This window comes from Mastomys coucha, unplaced genomic scaffold (assembly GCF_008632895.1).
Source record: "Mastomys coucha isolate ucsf_1 unplaced genomic scaffold, UCSF_Mcou_1 pScaffold22, whole genome shotgun sequence".
NCBI classification, from domain to species: Eukaryota; Metazoa; Chordata; class Mammalia; order Rodentia; family Muridae; genus Mastomys; species Mastomys coucha.
Window position 1 is genome coordinate 147,809,118 of NW_022196905.1, and position 18,600 is coordinate 147,827,717.

The window sequence follows — 18,600 nt, forward strand, 5'->3', positions numbered from 1 at the left end:
GTACTCACAGCTTAATTGGCTGTTGTAACATATGGAAGATTTGAGTATTTCAAGTAATGCTGACAGAAATTGAGGTCATAGGATTTCAGTTGAAAATAGATTCCTTGAAAAATTTAGCTAGGGGTTACTTGTGTGGTAATTTGACCCAAAATCTTTCTTATTCTTTCCATGCTCTGATGAATTGAGTAAGGCAGCATTAAAAAATAATTGGATGTAGTTCTTTTTTTTAAAAAATTTATTTTATTTTATGTGTATGAGTACACTGTAGCTGTACAGATGGCTGTGAGCCATCATGTGTGTGGCTGCTCTTGAACTCAACCTCTGTTCATGCTTGCTCTGGAGTAATTTACTACAACTTTCTCAGATGCACCGGAAGAGGGTGTCAGATCTCATTACAGGTGGTTGTGAGCCACCATGTGGTTGCTGGGATCCAAACTCAGGACCTTCGGAAAACCAGTCAGTGCTCCTACCTGCTGAGCCATCTCGCCAGCCCTGGATGTAGTTCTTAAGTGGAATATTGAATCTGCTGGAAGATTATTCCTAGTAACTCATTCAGGACTAAAATGAAAAACAATAAGCAACAAGTTGGGCAGAAATTAAACAAAGTCTGTGGCTTGTAGAGAAAAACAGCACTGTGTAGTTTCAAATGACAGCTAAATGCTGAGACAGAGGCCTGGATTCAGGATTGAAAGCCTAAGAACGTGTCCTAAAGAAACACACACTCCTGTTATGCCTTCAATGATTGGAAAGTGTGGTAGGCAAAGTGATTCCTATTCCCTGGAAGGAACTTCATACAAAACCTGCTACAACTATGTCCAAGCATGGGAGAGTCCATCCCAATTTAGAATCTAAACTTTATAGGCGCATCCAAGTTCTGGAAGTAAAAAAGTTGTAAAATTTAAGGTCATGGATTCTTCCCCTGAGGTTTAAGTCCAGCAGTGTTCCAGCCATCTATGTTTGCCAGAGTCAGAGCCCCGGTGAGGGAGGATACTGTAAGAGTGCATTGCATGAACCTGTGAAGATGAAGCCTGAGTTGCATTTTGAGACCACAAGATGTTGAGATACCTAAGCTATGAGACACTTGCCAAGGAGAGCTGCATTCAGGGAGGACAAGTAACTAAACTGAGAGATGTATAAGGGTTTTCAATGATAGGCCCATCTAGAATTTCTCTTGCAAGGCTATATCCTATTCAAAGAGCAAAGAAATGACAGAAGTGAACCTTATTACTCAGGTTCCTTCTAAGATGACTTGGTTATTACATTAGAATTTCTTGGTTCTGAAATCAGTGGGGAAAGCACAAGAATCATATAAATATATTAAGAATGAAGCATACATTTACAGTGATGCTGGTATCATGGTTTCTGTTTTACACATATATGGAATATTTTAGGATGCATTGACCTATGATGATGTGCATGTGAACTTCACTCGAGAAGAATGGGAGTTGCTGAGTCCTCCACAGAAGAGTCTCTACAAAGATGTGATGCTGGAGATCTACAGGAACCTCAATGCTGTAGGTAAGACTATGAATTTTGTCTCGTTTTTTAAAAATGGAATCAACTGTTTCTTTATTATTGACGCTTTTCTGTAATGTCAATTGAGAATGAGGAAGAATGAGGTGGCTAAATAAAGTTTACTAAAGATAGTAATTTAAATTTGCTTAATTTCCAATAATACATCATACATCTTCTGGTACTATATTTTAGGCTACAATTGGGAAGACCATACTATTGAAGAACATTGTCAAAGTTCCAGAAGACATGGAAGGTAATTTTATGTGCAAGTTGGTATGAATATGCCTCTGAAAAAATGTTAATGTGTCCTGGAACTTTTAAAGAAAATCAGCAGTATTAAAAATTAAAAAAGCACTGCTTTAATTATATTGATTATTTAAATTCTCATAAATCCACATACCTCAGTGTCAGATGTCTGATTTGTGTTTTCAAGGCATTTCTCTAAAAGAGAAGACAAGAAAACAATGCCTTAACAGATATTACCATTTGAATCATAGACACATTATGGCTACTCTGTAGAATTTACAATCTAGTCTCATAGCACTCACAAATTCCCAAAGATATATATTAGGTGATAAGTATATGTTTCTAATAAGCAAATATTCCATAGTAAATCTGATTACTCATATGGTAACTTTGCTAAGTTTAAGTGAGAAGGCAGTTTATGAGAGTCTAGAATGTTGTTGAGGAGTAAATTTCATTCCCATACCACATGTCTATGAGGAATAAACAGCCATAGTGCGTGAATGCAATGTGGAAGTCCTTCATTTGTTATTCTATTGTTAATAGGTATGTCTGGTGTCACAATGGATACAAGCCAGGTGAAAATAGGGATATTGAAATGAGCAGTGTACCTCTCTCTCTCTAAGAAAAATTAAAATACATGTAGTTGTCCATATTTGAGCAAACTTTCTCAGTGTGATACAACTTCATAATTAGTTGGTTTTGCAACTTCAGTTGAGAATATATCCATAAACTCACACTGTAGAAAATCCCTATGAGTACTAGGATTGTGGAAATTCTTTTCTATTTCTCCTGCTTTACCTTGCCAATGTAGTATTGTAGTATATTTCACAATATAGGAAAATTCATGAATGTAGTCTGTGGTAAAGCTCTGAGCTCTTCCATTTCTCTTCAAATTTGTGCCAAATCTCATATAGAAAAAGGATGCTACAAATTTGAGCCATGTAATAACCCTCGTATCACTACAGGTATGGAAAACAAATCATAATGAAGGGGAAACCATGAATGTAAACAAAGTTATAAAAATCTTAAGGTGTTCTGGTCTACAAAGTGAGTTCTAGGACAGCCAGGGCTACACAGAGAAACCCTGTCTTGAAAAACCAAAAACAAACAAACAAACAAACAAACAAAAACCTTAAGATGTGATTTCTCTTTAAAATTACACCAAATTGTAAAATTAATTCCTCCAAATAAAAAGATTCCTTGGTTTAGTGAATGTGGTAAAGCTTTCATATATGCCAATTATCTTTACAGGCATGAAAGAAGTAGCACTGGAGCGAAACCATCTGAACGTATTCCTTATGGGGATGGCTTTGTACATCACAGTAGTCTCCAAATACAGAAAGTAATACATACTGGAAAGAAACACTACAAATGTAACCAATGTGATAAAGCCTATTCTCGACCCAGTACTCTCCAAGTACATAAAAGGACACATACTGGAGAGAAACCTTATGAATGTGATCAATGTGGTAAAGCCTTTGCACAGCAGTCTCATCTCAAAGTGCATATAGTAACACATACCGGTGAGAAACCCTATGAATGTAATTGCTGTGGTAAAGCCTTTGCACAACGTTGTCATCTCCAAGTACATAAAAGAATACATACTGGAGAGAAACCTTACAAATGTGTTCAATGTGGTAAAGCCTTTGGAGGTCAGAATGATCTTAAGAAACATCAAAGAATTCATACTGGAGAGAAACCCTACAAATGTAATCAGTGTGGCAAAGCCTTTGCATATCAATGCTCTTTACAAGCACATAAAAGAATACATACTGGCGAGAAACCCTATAAATGTAAGCAGTGTAGTAAATCCTTTTATTCTCATGGTCAACTTCGAAAACATGAAAGAATTCATACTGGAGAGAAACCTTACAAATGTAATGAATGTGGTAAAGCCTTTGTATGTAATGCTAATCTCCGAACACATAAAGCATCACATCCTGGAGGGAATCCCTATGAATGTAAGCAATGTGGCAAAGGCTTTGCATATCAAAGTTATTTACAAGCACATGAGAGAATACATACTGGAGAGAAACCCTATGAATGTAAGCTGTGTAGTAAATCCTTTTCCACTCACAGTCATCTTCGAAGTCATGAAAGAATTCATACTGGAGAAAAACCTTACGAATGTAATGAATGTGGGAAAGCCTTTGGACAACAATCTTCTCTCAAAGTGCATAAAATAACACATACTGGAGAGAAACCCTATGAATGTAAGCTGTGTAGTAAATCCTTTTCTACTCACAGTCATCTTCGAAGTCATGAAAGAATTCATACTGGAGAGAAACCTTACAAATGTAATGAATGTGGGAAAGCCTTTGTTTTTCAGAATAATCTCAAAAGACGTGAAAGTATTCATACTGGAGTGAAACTTTATGAATGTAAGCAATGTAGTATATCCTCTGTCTCTCATTATGAACTTCAAACACATGAAAAACTTCATACTGGAGAGAAACCTTACAAATGTGATCAGTGTGGTAAAGTCTTTGGATATCAGAGTACTCTTCAAGTACATAAAAGAATACATACTAGAGAGAAACCTTACAAATGTGTTCAATGTGGTAAAGCCTTTGTAACTCAGAATGATCTTAAGAAACATGAAAGAATTCATACTGGAGATAAACCTTCCAAATGTAGACAATATAGTAAAGCCTATTTACCATCAAATCACCTCCAACTACATAAAAGAGCATATACTAAAGAGTAACCCTATGAAAATAACCAATGTTGTATAAAGCCTTTACAGTGATCTTGAAAGGTATGGTTTAAATATACTTGGCCCATGGCAAGTGACAGTATTAGGAAGTATGTTCTTTCTGGAGTAGATGTGGTGTTTGAGGAAGTATGTCACTGTCCTGGTAGACTCTGAGATCCTAAGCTAAAGCTCCTCCCAGGGCAGAAGAGTTTTCTGGCTGCCTTCTGATCAAGATGTAGAACTCTTGTCTCCTCTAGCACCATGTCTGCTTGGACACTGCTCTTCTTTCCACCTTGATGATATTACACTAAACTTCTGAATCTGTACACTACCCCCAATTAAATATCCTTTATAAGGTTTGCCTTGGTCATGGTATCTTTTCACAGCAAAAAGAACCCAAATGAAGACAAACAGCATCAGACATAGCACACTGGAGAGAAACTGACAAGCACATAGTTCTCTGCATGGTTGAATACAGAAATAACATGTTTTAAACAGTCTCTTCTTCCTTCTCTCCTTCCATTTTTCCTCATCTACATTCTTCTACATCTCCTTTTCCTTCCCATTTCTTCCCCCACCACCCCGAGGACAGTGATGTATTAAGATAGAATCTCATATGTAGTTTAGAGTACTCTTGGATTGAAAATCCTCCCACCTCTACCTCTTGAAGGCTGAGATTATAGGTGTGTATATCCTGCCCAGGTTTTTCTAACAGAAATCCATGGATGTGGAACCCTGAGCTACAAATTAACTGTGTAGTCTTTGAGAAATTGCTAAGGTGATGACATTATTGAGGAGTAGACTCAGACAGTACAGTTGTGCCTTCATTTTTGCTACCTCCAGGGAGCCCACTACTATAGGGGTATGAAGTAAGCTTAGGCATTAGTTATAAAGCAGCCTGTTTTACATGAGACATTAATAGTCACCAAAAGGACCAAGAGGGACTAGAGCTTAAAGCACAGTAAAGGCATCCTGAAGCCAGAAAAGGACTCCAAGAGATGCTCTAACAGAGTCAATAATCCTTGGTTGCAAGGATCAACCCCAATGTGTTAAGAGGTGTAAGAAAAGTTTCCAAGGTGTTTCCCTCTAGCTTCAGATGGTGTTTATTTCATTTAAACAATAGTGTTTATTTAAACCCAGACACATATTGAATAGAGTAGAGATGAAAACCTTAAGAGTCACATGGCAGTGTTTGCAGAGCCCTGAACTTATTGACAGCAGAATAAAGAGGGGCTTGTGTTTTTCTGGAGGAGGAATGTCAATGAATCTGGGCTGGTAGAACAAGAGATACAAATGCTCAAAGAGGTCCAGGGAAATCTCCGGGCATGATATACTCCCAATACCCATTCCCCTTGGTACTCTAACCCCTTGGTAGCCTGGATTCTTCCCCTCCTTGGCCCCATACTAGCCACTGGAGCCTTGCTTCTCTTGCCATTCTGTGTCCTTCAGTTTCTAAAGCAGCAAATGAGTAGCATTGCAAAAATCACTACCAATCAGGTCTTGGTTCAGTATCAAGCTGTTCCCAACATAGGAGACAGTTATTCTGATGACACCTCTCCCTTATAAAAAGAAAAAGGGGGAGTTGTGGGGTAGTGAGCTGTGATAGCCTGGTCCCTGGTTGAGCTCAGGCTTAGAACCCAGGAGACCTGATGGGCTACTCTTCCTGCAAGAAATGGCAGGTGTTGGCCACGCCCCTTGGGCCCCTGGCACTTTTTGCAACTACACCCTCCCACAGTCCCCTACAGAGAGGTGTGTGGTCATCAGTCACATCTGAGCAGCACCAGGCCTTCCCACATGCAAATAAGGTTTCCCCAAGCTCCCAGACTAAGCCAATGAGAATTACCTGCTGTCAGTCCCTGACCTACCCCAAAACTGTATATAAGAATCTTATCCAGAAAGATTAAGGGTGAAAACTACTCCATCCTCCCAGAGCTTCTGTCGTAAGAGCTGTAAGACTTGGGAAGAGGTCTGCTCTCCTGAAATGCCACCTGAACCTCCACTGCACTCCTCACTGGCTAGTTGGCCTTGTTGGCCCATCCCAACCAAACTCATATGACAAAAACAAGGCCTCACTGGTTGTCCTAATTTCTGGTCACATCTCTCCTTACCATTTTCTAAAACTTGCCTGCTATCCTTCTCCTTTGTCGTTTGTGGATTTCTCCAATCCAGTCAATAGCACAGAAACAATGAAGTTTGGCAAGTTCTGGGTTCTGGTCCTCCCTCAAAGTACCAAGTACCAAAATACTAAACTAGCAATGAAGTTCTGTTACTTTAATCTTTCCCTGGTTTCAAAAAGCCAGGTTCCTGAATCATTCTCAATGTTTAGAAACTCTACCTTCCAGAGTGGAAGGTTTGAAGTTAGGGACTCACTCTAGTTACTTATTTCACTGTCACACAGAACAGTAGGACTTGATGAAATACAGACAGCTCATGTACATGCACAACGTGGTCCCAGTGTGTAGGTAGTTTCACATAAAATTGTTTGTTGTACCTGCTGCTTGGTGTCTGTCAAGAGAGAGAATTTTATTTGTTTGTCTGTCCTCCCACCTTTTAAAAATTCTTCGCACCAATGCTGAACTGTTTTGACAGAACAAATTTGATCTTAATGACAGTTTCTGTCTCTATTGTTGGTTAATTTAGTTATGCTTCCCTGTGTAATAGGTGTATATTGCTTTATTCATCAGTTATTGTCCCCAAGTCTCTATTATCAACTGCTTTTCCTCTTTCTTAGAAGCAGCCGAATTCATAGAATCATGTGTCTCTAGCTATTTGACACACTGAATAGAACTGTGTTCTGTTGTTTGTGATCTTAAGCCAATCTAAGATATACTATTAAGAATAATGTATGGCATTTCCCCTTGAGAGGTGATTCATGAGAATAAAAATCCTGTAAACATCCTAAATTTAGAAAATAGACTTAATTTATGTAAATATGGTAAAAATCCTACAGGATACTTTTAAGAAATCATTTTCTTCCATTTATATGAATAATTAAGATAGTCATGAGTTAAGTGTAATTTCCTCTGTTTTTAAAAGCAATGTATTTCATGTGTGGGGGAGATGCATATGTGGGTCCTTGTGTGCTGTGCTGCATGCATAGAGCATCTAGCCAACAGGACTCCAGGCTTGCACATGCTTTGCACTGCCCCAGTCCTAGCAAACTGACCTTCTCAAACTTAAGTGAAAAAAATAGTGCATAACAAATATAACAATTGTGCCTTTAAGATAGATGAGGAGACTTCTTATATAATAACAGTACAATAAAGTAATGATAAAAACCTCTGTAGGATTTACAGTTGAGTGAAAGGGGCTAATATACTTTCTATGTAAATAACATCATAAACCAAATATAATCACCTGAAAATTGGATCTTAGACATGTATCTAAGCCTCATACACCAAAAGGGCTGTAGTTCCCACAATTGAAAGATATCAATCATGTGACTTTTAGAACAGAATATGATTTTAATGGAAAGTCTTACTGCACTACCTGAGGGGCTCCTCTGGCTTTTCTGCATTTGAGGTTCTTATTTAAATACTTGCATTTTTATGTATAATTTTTATTTACAAATTTTTATCTTCTTGAACTCAAGGGCTTTTTCACAAGACAATGTACTCCTTACCTATCTGTGAGGTTGTGTCTTCTGAGGCCGCTGGGTACCTAAATTTCATATTACAAACTGAAAATATTCTTCACCATTCCCTGAAACGTGCTGACCATTGTCCTGTCTCCTGCTGTTTCCATGCTAGTAAATAGCAGGTGGTGAGCTGCATTGAGGCACATGCATGGAAGGACTCCAGCCCTCTTTCAAAGCACTGACATGCCACTAAGTTCTGTCTGTAACTGTGTCTCTTTCTGGAGAGAACAGATTCATTTAATGAAGTTAGTAGTCATACAATAGCTTTTTACTTGTTTTATTGTATTGTGGAAAACTAGTAAAGGTCACTATCTCATGGGACTTTATTATAATGTGACTCAGTGCAGATGGCCTACATGTATGCAGGATACTGTTGTGGAGTATAATCTGAAATACAATTTAGAATTTATTCTGCCTGCCAATTGTTGTCCCTTGATGTAGATGGTCTTGTTTGTTCTCTTCCCCTTTTAACATTTTAAAGTGATTTTCTCCTACCCTAAGCTTCTTCTTTGGTTTTCTTCTTTCCATTTCTGTCTCCATGGTCATCTAACTTACAGCTGTCTTTGTGGTCGTTTTCAGTGACCTTTTCCCTCAATCATTTCCTCAAAGCTTACTGGTGTTTGTTTCTTTTAAAAGAAGCAGAATCATTTTTATAACATATGATTTGTTAATGTCAATATACATTATACTATATTACTGTAAACATCCTGATACATAATATGAAGTAAAATTAAGCATTTTTTTCCTCTTTGATGGTGTTTAGTGATTTCAGTTCTCACCTTAGGCTTGGCTACTAGCTATTTACTAACAGAAAACAGGGCTTAAATGTACTCTTATGGCTCAAAATATTTAAGTAGGATAAGGCAAGTTCTTTTACATGAGGCATCCTTCGTGATATTAAAAGTCAGGTTAATTCACTTTTTTTTTTTGCAAAATTTAACAAATATATGATGGTTATAATCAGCACTCTAATCATTACTAAGTTAAGGATGTTGGTTCACATTCTTCTATACACACAAAAGTAAAATCTTTTCATATCTTATCTATAGCTAGTGATGTTGTGCATAGCAGAGTATATATGAGGATATTTAATTGATAAAGATTAAGTAGTTGCTTCTTTTTATTCATCCATATGGTGTAATATGTGAGGACAGCTATTTTGTAAACAAGCATTCCAAACATGAAACATTCCACCTTCACATCTTCAGAAAACTTCTAAAGAACAAAGCTAAATAAAAAGTATCGCATAAGTTCCTGTCCTCAGAGGAACCTGCTGCCAAGACATGGAAGGAAGCAGAGGATGCCCACAGTGGATCACGGAACATGCTCTCTGAAATAAATCATTAAAGATTTCAAAGTGAAAATTTGTATAGTTCTTAGAAAACAAGAACATAATATTTGTCCCAAGGAGGAATGGCTACCTCATATCTGTAAGGGAAAAGAAAACTTCAAGTTTATTCCATTTTAAAAAATACTATATTTTGTTTGAGAGCAAAGATGTGCTATGCTATGTCTGTTATAGAGTGTCCAGATAAGAGGATCTTATCTGGCCAGCTTTGTACATGTTCTGGACCTCATACACAACCTCAGTCCCAACTGTATCCTTCTCAACTGATCATTAAGGATATAAGTGAAAATAAATTACACTATGAATATAACAAACCAGAAATTATTAAGCCTTGTAAACAAATGAAAATTCTTATAAAATAAACAATAAGTATAATAATAAAATAGAATGGGGATAAAAAACTAGTTACATTTTAAATGAAAGGAACTAACATGCTTTTATGAAAATGAGTACAACATAAACAAAACATAATTAACCATACATTTGATATCGACATGTGCCATAAAGCTCAGTGGCTCCCATAATACAACGAAATGAATCATGTGACTGTACAACAGCTTGATCCTACGTAGGCTCTATATCACTAGATAACTGGATCACAGGTCTTCTGCTTCTGACCTTTAAAATGAAATATTTCAGAGTTTAGTGTGGGTTTGCATTTGAAAGTAAATTTTGCAAATGTTCATGTTATTGAGTCCATGTGCTTTTTCCAGGTAAGCCACATCTCCCACTACTCTATTGATTTTGTTCTTTCTTCCAAGGCCTCTAAGTCCTCAGATTTCATATGAGAAACTGAAGAAAGTGTCCTGACACATCTGGCCATTATTTCACTCTGTCAGTTGTTTAACCCTTCTTAGTTAATATCAACAGGTAAGTTTTTTGAAAAACTGACAATAGGGGTGGGGGTTCAAATATTATTCAAAGACTAGAAACTGTGTTTAGAAAATGTTAGAACATGCTTTAAAATTATTTCTAGTAATATATAAATATAAATATTAAGTTCTCTTCAGATCTAACAAAACTTTAGGATTAGAGGGTTATGGGTTAGGGTTAGAAGTTGCAGGGTTAGGGTTAGAGGGATGAGGGTTGGGATTAGGGTTAGAATTAGAGTTGGGACTTTAGGATTAGGGGTGTTAGAGTTAGGGTTAGGTTTAGAGGTTTGAGGTTAAGATTAGAGGGTCAGGGTTAATGTTAGGGTTGTTAGAATTAGGCTTGTCAGGGTGAGGTGTTAGGGTTACGGTTGGGAGATTAGGGTTAGGGTTAGAGTATCAGAGGGTTATATTTAGAGTTAGTGTTAAGGTTAGGTTTAGGGTTATGTTGAGAGTTAGTGTTAGGGTTATAGGAAAGGAAGAAAAGAAATCCCACATTGATTCTTGTTATGGGTAGGTTTAGAGTTCGGTTTTGTTTTACGGTTAGAGTGTTATGGAGTTAGCGGTTTAGGGTTAGGGCTTAGGCAATTGGGTTTAGAGTTTAGGATTGGAGTTAGGGGTTAAGTGTTACGATTAAGGTTAGTGTTGGGGAATTAGGGTTAGGGCTAGATTTTTTTTTAAGATTTATTTATTATGTATTTATTATAAGTACACTGTAGCTCTCCTCAGATGCACCAGAAGTGGGCATCAGATCTCATTACAGGTGGTTGTGAGTCACCATGTGGTTGCTGGGATTTGAACTCATGAACTTCGGAAGAGCAATTGGTGCTCTTACCCACTGAGCCATCTCACCAGCCGAGGGTTAGATTTTAGGTTAGGGTTAAAGTTAGGGTTGGGAGGGTTATGGTTTCAGTAAGAGGGTTAGAGTGATAGAGAATTAGAGCAGAACACAGCTATTGCAAATCGCAAATCAGGGTTAGGGTTAGGGTAGGTTAGGGTTAGGTGTTAGGGTTTAGAGCTTAGGCTTTAAGGTTTATGGTTCAGAGTTTAGGGTTAGGGTTAGGTGTTAGGATTAGGGTTTAGGGTTAGGGGCTAGGGTTCGTGTTGAAGTTAGGGTAAGAGTTAGATGGTAGTATCAGGGCCAGGGGTTTGGGTTGTGGGGGTTAGGGTTAGGGTTAGGGTTAGGGTTAGGGTTAGGGTTAGTGTTAGGTATAAGTTTAGGGCTATGGCCATTGCTAATGTTTGAGTTTTGTTAGCTTTATGTTTATTGCTAGTGCTAGTGCTAAGTATTTGGTTAGGGATTTGTTTGTGTTAGGGTTTTGGGTGTGATGGTTAAGGCTAGAGCTAGGACTAATATTAAGGTTAGCACTTGGGCTCAGGTTATCGTTATGTGTAGGTTTAGGATTCAAGTTAGGGTCAGGGTTAGAGTTGTTTCTGGGACTGTGGCTGGTCCTGAGGCTTTGCGTTGAACAATATCTAGGGATAGGCTTAGGGTTAAGTTCAGGTTAAGTTAGCTTTGGTTGACAAGGATAGGGAATGAGGTAAAAGTTAGGTTTAGGTTATGGCTTGTACTAGGGTTAGGAGTAGGTATAGGCCTAGTGTTAGGGATAACTCGATGGTTAGTTTAAGGTTTATGTTTCAGGCTGGTGCTAGGGATAGGTTAGGGTTAGGGTTTGAGTTAGGGTTAGAGTTAGGGTTAGGGCTAGGTCTAGTGGTAGGGTTAGGGCTAGAGCTAGATTTATGGTTAGGGCTTCATCTGGCTCTAGAGTTAGGATTAGGACTATGTCTTGGGTTATATTTAAGACTAGGACTATGGATAGGGCTAGAGATTGGGTTATGTCTAGGGTTCTATTTTATGTATCATCTACTTTAACGTACTTTTCTTACAAGAATATAGAATTGTTCCGTTTTCTGAAATGTTTCTGTGAAATGTACTGGGTTCCTATTCTTAAAAACACATGTTTTCCACCTAAGATCTTTAAAGCTAACTATATATAGGAACATTAAATGAAATTAAGTCACTTAAGTGTACTATCATATCATCTCCAAATAGTGATATTTTTACTTTTTCCTTTCCAATTTGTATTCTTTGGCCTCCTATTGTTGTTTAATTGCTCTAGCTATAACTTCAAGTACTATGTTTACTAGTTGGGGTGAGAGTGGGGAGCCTTGTCTAGTCCCTGATTTTAGTGGGATTGCTTCAAGTTTCTCTCCATTTAGTTTGCATTGGCTACTCGTTTGCTGTATATTGCTTTTACTGTGTTCAGGTATGGGCCTTGAATTCCCGCTTTTTCCAAGACTTTTAACAAGAAGGGATATTGAATTTTGACAAATACTTTTTCAGCATCTAATTAAATAATCATGTAGCTTTTTGATTTAAGTTTGTGTAGTGGATTACATTGGTGGTTTTCCATATGTTGAACCATCCTAGCATCCCTGGTATGAAGCCTACTTGATTGTTGTGAATGATAGTTTTGATGTTTTCTTGGATTCAGTTTGTGAGAATTTTATTGAGTATTATTGCAAACCTAATCATAAGGGAAATTGGATTAAAGTTCTCTTTCTCTGTTGGGTCTTTGTGTAATGTTGATATCAGCATAACTGTGGCTTCATAGAATGAATTCGGTAGTGTCTGTTCTGTTGAATTGGGTTCTGTCTGTTTCTATTTTGTGGAATAGTTTGAAGAATATTGATATTAAGTCTTATGATAGAATTGTGTACTAAACCCATGGGGTCTGGGTTTTTCTTTTGTTAGCAGACCTTTAATGGCTGCTTCTATTTCTTTAGGCTTTATGGGGCTGTTTAGGTGGTTTATATGATCCTGATTTAACTTTGGTACCTGGTATCTGTCTAGAAATTTATCCACTTCATCCAGATTTTTTAACTTTGTTGAGTGTAGGCTTTTGTAGTAGGATCTGATGATTTTTGAATTTCCTGATTCTGTTGTTATATCTCCCTTTTCCTTCTGATTTTGTTAATTTGGATACTGTCTCTGTGCCCTGTGGTTGGTCTGGCCAAGGGTTTATCTATCTTGTTGATTTTCTCAAAGAACCATCTGCTGGTTTTGTTGATTCTTTATATGGTTCTTTTTGTTTCTATTTGACTGATTTCAGCCCTGAGTTTGATTAGTTCTTGCCATCTACTCCTCTTGAATGTATTTACTTCTTTCGTTCTAGACCTTTCAGTTGCACTCTTAAGCTGGTAGTATATTGTCTCTCCATTTTCTTTTTGGAGTCGCTCACAGCTATGAGTTTTCCCTTTTCCCCACTCTTTGAAGCTTCTAACACTAGGATAGAGGGCAGAAAGGAAAGAAAGAGATCCTAGAGTCTAATTTCTTCTCTTCTTGTTTCTTCAAACAAGAAGACATGACAAACAACTCATGTGAAAAACCAACTCCCAACAATCAACCAACCCTGCCCTTGCCTCTCAGGGCCCTTGTATTTGTATACCCTCTGAAATTTTCTAGTTTTCCAAACATTGCACAACTGAAGAAGTTACCTGACATTGGCAAAATCATGCCCCTGCTATAGTAAGCGGCAAATCACAGTCAGCTGCTGTGGACAATCTAAAGCAGCACCATATCCCTGGACACCTGGTATTAAAATGATAGCACATTCTTATAATATTTCTGTGTTTTTAAAAAGAAACCCAAATTCCAGGGTTCTCATTACAGAGAAATGCTGTAGTTAACTGGGGTTATAAGCCAAATGTACCTAACAAATATTTACAGAACATTTCATCCAACCACAAAAGAATACACCTCCTTCTCTGCAGCTCAAGAAAATTTGTCTAAAATTGATCACATACTCGGAATCAAGGCAAGTCTTAACAGATACAAGAAATTGAAACAATTCCCTGAATCCCACTATAGATTAAAGCAGGATACCAACAAAAACTCACAGAAATTGAACAACTTTCTACTGAATGAAAAACTCGGTCGGTCAAGACAGAAATTTAGAAAGAAGTTAATGACTTTCTAGAATCCACTGAAAATGAATGCACAACATATCCAGAAGTTTAGAAAGAAATCAATGACTTTTTAGGATCCAATGAAAATGAATACACATGTCCAAGCTTATGGGATACACTGAAAGCAGTTCCAAGAGTCAAGTTTATAGCAGCAAAAGCCTACATAAAAATTTTATGAAAGGTTTTATACTAATAACTTACAGCACACCTGAACGCTTAAACCAAAAGAAGAAATCACACACAGGAAGAGTAGATAACAAGAAATATTCAAATTGAGGGTTGAAATCAATAATACAAACAAACCATACAATACAATACAAATAATCAAGGAAACAAAGAGAGTTTGTCAGTCTTAGTGATTTTCTCAAAGAACCAAACTCCCTCATAAAGCAGGTCAGTCTATTCCAAAACATACAGGAAAACAAACAATAAAAAGTAAAAATAATAGCGACAGAAGGCTCAGAAAATGTGAAAGCATATAATTTTAAGCTTCATTTGTTATTTTCACTTCAGGATGCTTCAGAGTTCAGAGGGGAAGTTTCTGTGTGTTGAAGAAACATATTTCAAGTCACATAAAATGGCTTTTAGTTGAGCCAAGTGCCTCTCTTCCTTTATCACATATGATTATTAGATCCTCCTGAAAATTGCTTCTTCCAGGAAGCCCGAGGAGGCCAAGACCTCTGATAAAGTATTTGGTACAAAAAAGCCTGCCTGCTTTTTCCTTATTCCCACTGCAGCAGGGTGTAGGCAACTTTTTTGCAACCCACTTTATTAAGCACTCAACCTCTCCTCTAGCCCACCACCCAGCAGAGGCAGTGGAGAGAAAAGTACTAGGATATGAGAAGAGGCCCTGCTCAGTGATAGTTCTTTGGGAGTGAGCTTGATCTTCTTTGGCAGCAGTTTCAGTACAGTAGCAAACACAAAATACTGTTCAGCAGGGGATTTCACAGGTGAGAAAAGCAGGAGCATCGTGGAAACTATGTATTTTCTTATACTTTTAGATTGCTAATTAAGGACATACCTCCCTGTCTCTGTCCTGAGTCTTAGCAAAGTATGTGAGACAGAGAAACCTCTTCAGGTGTTGTCTGAGTCCTCTGTCTTGCTGAGTCTCCCTTGGGTGCAGTGGGTGAGAAGGCATGGACCTCAGACTCCTAAAGCAGGAGAGAATGGGCCAGCAAGCTCATTTATTCTTGGGGAGCACCCATTCTGCAAGCCACCTGTGTTCAGTTGGCCCCAAGCAAGTATATCCTCCACTTGGCAGTTCCCTATTGTCTGTCATTGTCTGCTTCACCCATCACTAGGCTCTCAAGCAGTGTTGCCCTCTTGTGGATGGACGTTACCTCTGCAGCTGCAAGGCCCCCCTCACTGTTTATGAGGAAGTGGTCACAGCCTTGTCAGTGAGGCCTGCCATTTCTTCTACATTCAGGAACACTGGCCATATGCAATCCCTGCCCCCCCACTTTTTAATATGACGGCTCAGATTAACTTGAAAGACATGCATGTTTTTCCAGTTTGAAACTTAGTCATGGTGATGCACCTCCTCAGTGTGAAGCAAGAGCTCTGCAAATCCAGGTTAGTGGATTCAAGAGGACAAACTGTGAATGATTTTTCTAAGAAATGTCTGCAGCTTGTCATTACATATCAAATTTTCACACAACCTACAACCAAGGTAGTAATGTGCTTTGAGATCTTTGTGATTGCTCTGCGTACTTACAGTGTATTCAACCTGTTCAGAACTAATTGACCTTTAAAAAAATAAATGTATTCATTTGGCCTTTGGTCTCCCTAACATAAGGTTTGCTCTATTTCTCCTTAATGATTCATTCCTAGCTCAGAGCAATGTATTTGTGCAAAAGATGTAGGGTCTAGAACTATGACTATTTGCTGGAAGCAGTAAGGTCTGAATCTCTCCCTCCAATGTTGAAAGAAATGTGTAAGCATACATTAATAATACCTAGTTATGTCCCTGGGTGATATTCTGAGTCAATAGTGTCAGAGAAACAATTTTTCCCTTCATGAGACCTCTGTAAAAAAAAGTTCCTCATTCCTTTCTCACACCATATTTGCTGTGCTGTTTAATAAATAGAGTGGACAGAATGACCTTTGTTCAAGAGATCAGCTCAAAGGTCTTGAGACAAACCAATCAGACTCACTCTTGGATGAATGAAACCAAGGGGTCAGCTTCCTTTCTTACCATCTGTGGTGTTCCCTGCAAGATGAGTTGGCCAAACAATCAAGTCACATGCTCTGGAGGGGTCTAGGAATTCGAGGTTCTGCCTTTCATGGAAGCATTTCCTCTGGCTCCCAGAAACAGCAGTTAGGTATGTTCCTTCTTCCATGCTGTATGTGTGTGTGTGTGTACAGGGGAGGAGAGTATTAATTATTTTAAAAATACTGGAAGGATCTCACAAGTAGATTTGTATTTAGATAAGCTAAAAATTATTTTTAATGCCAGGCAGTGGTGGGACATGCCTTTAGTCCCAGCACTTGGGAGGCAGAGGTTTCCCACCCAGCCCCAGGAAGAACCTAACACAACAGCTCCCCATTCTCAGCTGGCTGCTCTTCTTCGAATGTGGACAGTGAGTGTATGCTAAGGACTTCCTGATTTCAGAGCTTGCTTGAACTCACATCATCCACCATCATCTTTCAGGGCACCTCTCACCCTTACCTTTCAATCCTATTCTGCCACAGGACTGAACCTGCAACATGGCACCCAGAAGAACACCCCACCCATTCTACTGGCAGGTCTGTCTAGAGTCTTTCAGTCCAGGTCCAGCCCTTTTCCCTATCTGCAGAGATTTGCACTTCAGTACTTCTTATGCCTATCCTCCAAATAGCCTGCCTGCCTGTCTTCTCACCCAGTCCTGGGAGAACCCTCTATTCAAGCTTCCTCTGCTCAGCTGCCTGTGCTTCCCATTTGTATGCAGCGACCCTAGGCTTACCATGTCTCAAAGACTGCCTGAGCTCCCCTCACAACACCCAGCAGCAATACTTAGAGCACACAACATGGAACCATTCAAGCCTGCACAGTTACTGAGCTGAACCTGCAGCCTTGCACCTGGAAGATCCTGCCTCCTCCTCTGACTGCCAGGCCTGCCTGGAGACTCTGATTGACCAGTGAGTCTAGGGTGACTCCATCACTTCCCTTAGGGTTAGAATGTGCTGAAGGGACACAGCATAGTGTTTCCTGGTCCATACTTCCAGTGCAGAGACAGACCTTTCTTTATCTACAGAGATTTGTATCTCAGTAGCACTCATGACTGTCCTCCAATAGTTTACCAATTCTTCTTCCCGGCATGCTTCCACTGCTCAGTCGCCTGCTCTTCCTCTTTGTGGGCAGTGGCCTGGAAACTTCCAGAGACTGCCTGAGCTCCCCTCACAGCACTCAACATGCACTTCTTCTTCCTCCTGGAATCGAGGTAGACAGCTTTCATAGCCCATTACTCAACTTGCAGTGGCGTTACTAATCTGTCCCACAAGAAAAAGGGTGCCCAGATTATTAACAATTAAAGAGGGATTTTAGGATACAAGAGTTTTGTTTTTTGCCTTCATGCTGGGTTCAGGTAAACTGCAGCTAGTTTTCAGCAGGTAGGTGTGAGACAAGCATAGGAGAAAAGCAGAAAATAGATGATACTGTGGAACACTATTGTTAGCTGGCACATATTCCCCAGTGGAACGGTGGAAAAATAAAAACCTGTGCACACACACAGCTATATTATAAAGATTTTCTTGATGAACAGAGCTGATAGAATGAGTGTCTATATGCATGTTAAAAGGGAATTTATTCCATGCAGTGGTGGCTCACGCTTTAATGCCAGCACTTGGGAGGTAGAGGCAGGTGGATTTCTGAGTTAGAGGCCAGCCTGATCTACAGAGTGAATTCCAGGATAGCCAGGGCTACATAGAGAATCCTTATCTCGAAAAACTAAAACAATAACAACAACAAAAACAAACAAAAAAGTGTGTTTATTTAGAGTGCCTCACAGTCTAACAATGGCTGTCTGCAAATGTAAAGTTGAAGAATCCAGTGTGGTTCAGTCCATGTGGCTGCAAGTCTCAGTCAGTCTTCACTATATACCAGAGTTTCAAACAAGTAGGCTTTTTTTTCTTTTTCTTTTTCTTTTTTTTTTTTTTTTTTTTTTTTGGTTTTTCGAGACAGGGTTTCTCTGTGTAGCCCTGGCTGTCCTGGAACTTACTCTGTAGACCAGGCTGGCCTCGAACTCAGAAAATCGCCTGCTTCTTCCTCCCAAGTGCTGGGATTAAAAGCCTGCGCCACCACCCCCCGGCCACAAGTAGGCTTTTTAATGCAAGGGAAGAAAGA

The 18,600-nt window shown here is 38.8% G+C and overlaps 1 protein-coding gene and 1 long non-coding RNA gene across 8 annotated transcripts in view; one reads left to right on the forward strand and one right to left on the reverse strand.

Annotated features, from left to right (window-relative positions):
* Positions 1 to 10,201, forward strand: part of LOC116068856 (zinc finger protein 431-like) — a 193,800-nt gene extending 183,599 nt beyond the window's left edge. For all 7 annotated transcript variants that reach the window (XM_031338952.1, XM_031338949.1, XM_031338953.1 and 4 more), the window contains 3 exons: positions 1,392 to 1,518; positions 1,708 to 1,768; positions 3,013 to 10,201. In XM_031338952.1, coding sequence (XP_031194812.1) covers positions 1,485 to 1,518; positions 1,708 to 1,768; positions 3,013 to 4,468 — 1,551 coding nt within the window. In that variant the 5' untranslated portion in view covers positions 1,392 to 1,484 and the 3' untranslated portion in view covers positions 4,469 to 10,201. The remainder of the gene's footprint in view (positions 1 to 1,391; positions 1,519 to 1,707; positions 1,769 to 3,012) is intronic.
* LOC116068861 overlaps positions 1 to 18,600 on the reverse strand; it is a 37,664-nt gene that overhangs the window by 16,090 nt on the left and 2,974 nt on the right. The window contains exon 2 of the long non-coding RNA XR_004109707.1: positions 1,916 to 1,956. This is a non-coding gene — a long non-coding RNA (uncharacterized LOC116068861). The remainder of the gene's footprint in view (positions 1 to 1,915; positions 1,957 to 18,600) is intronic.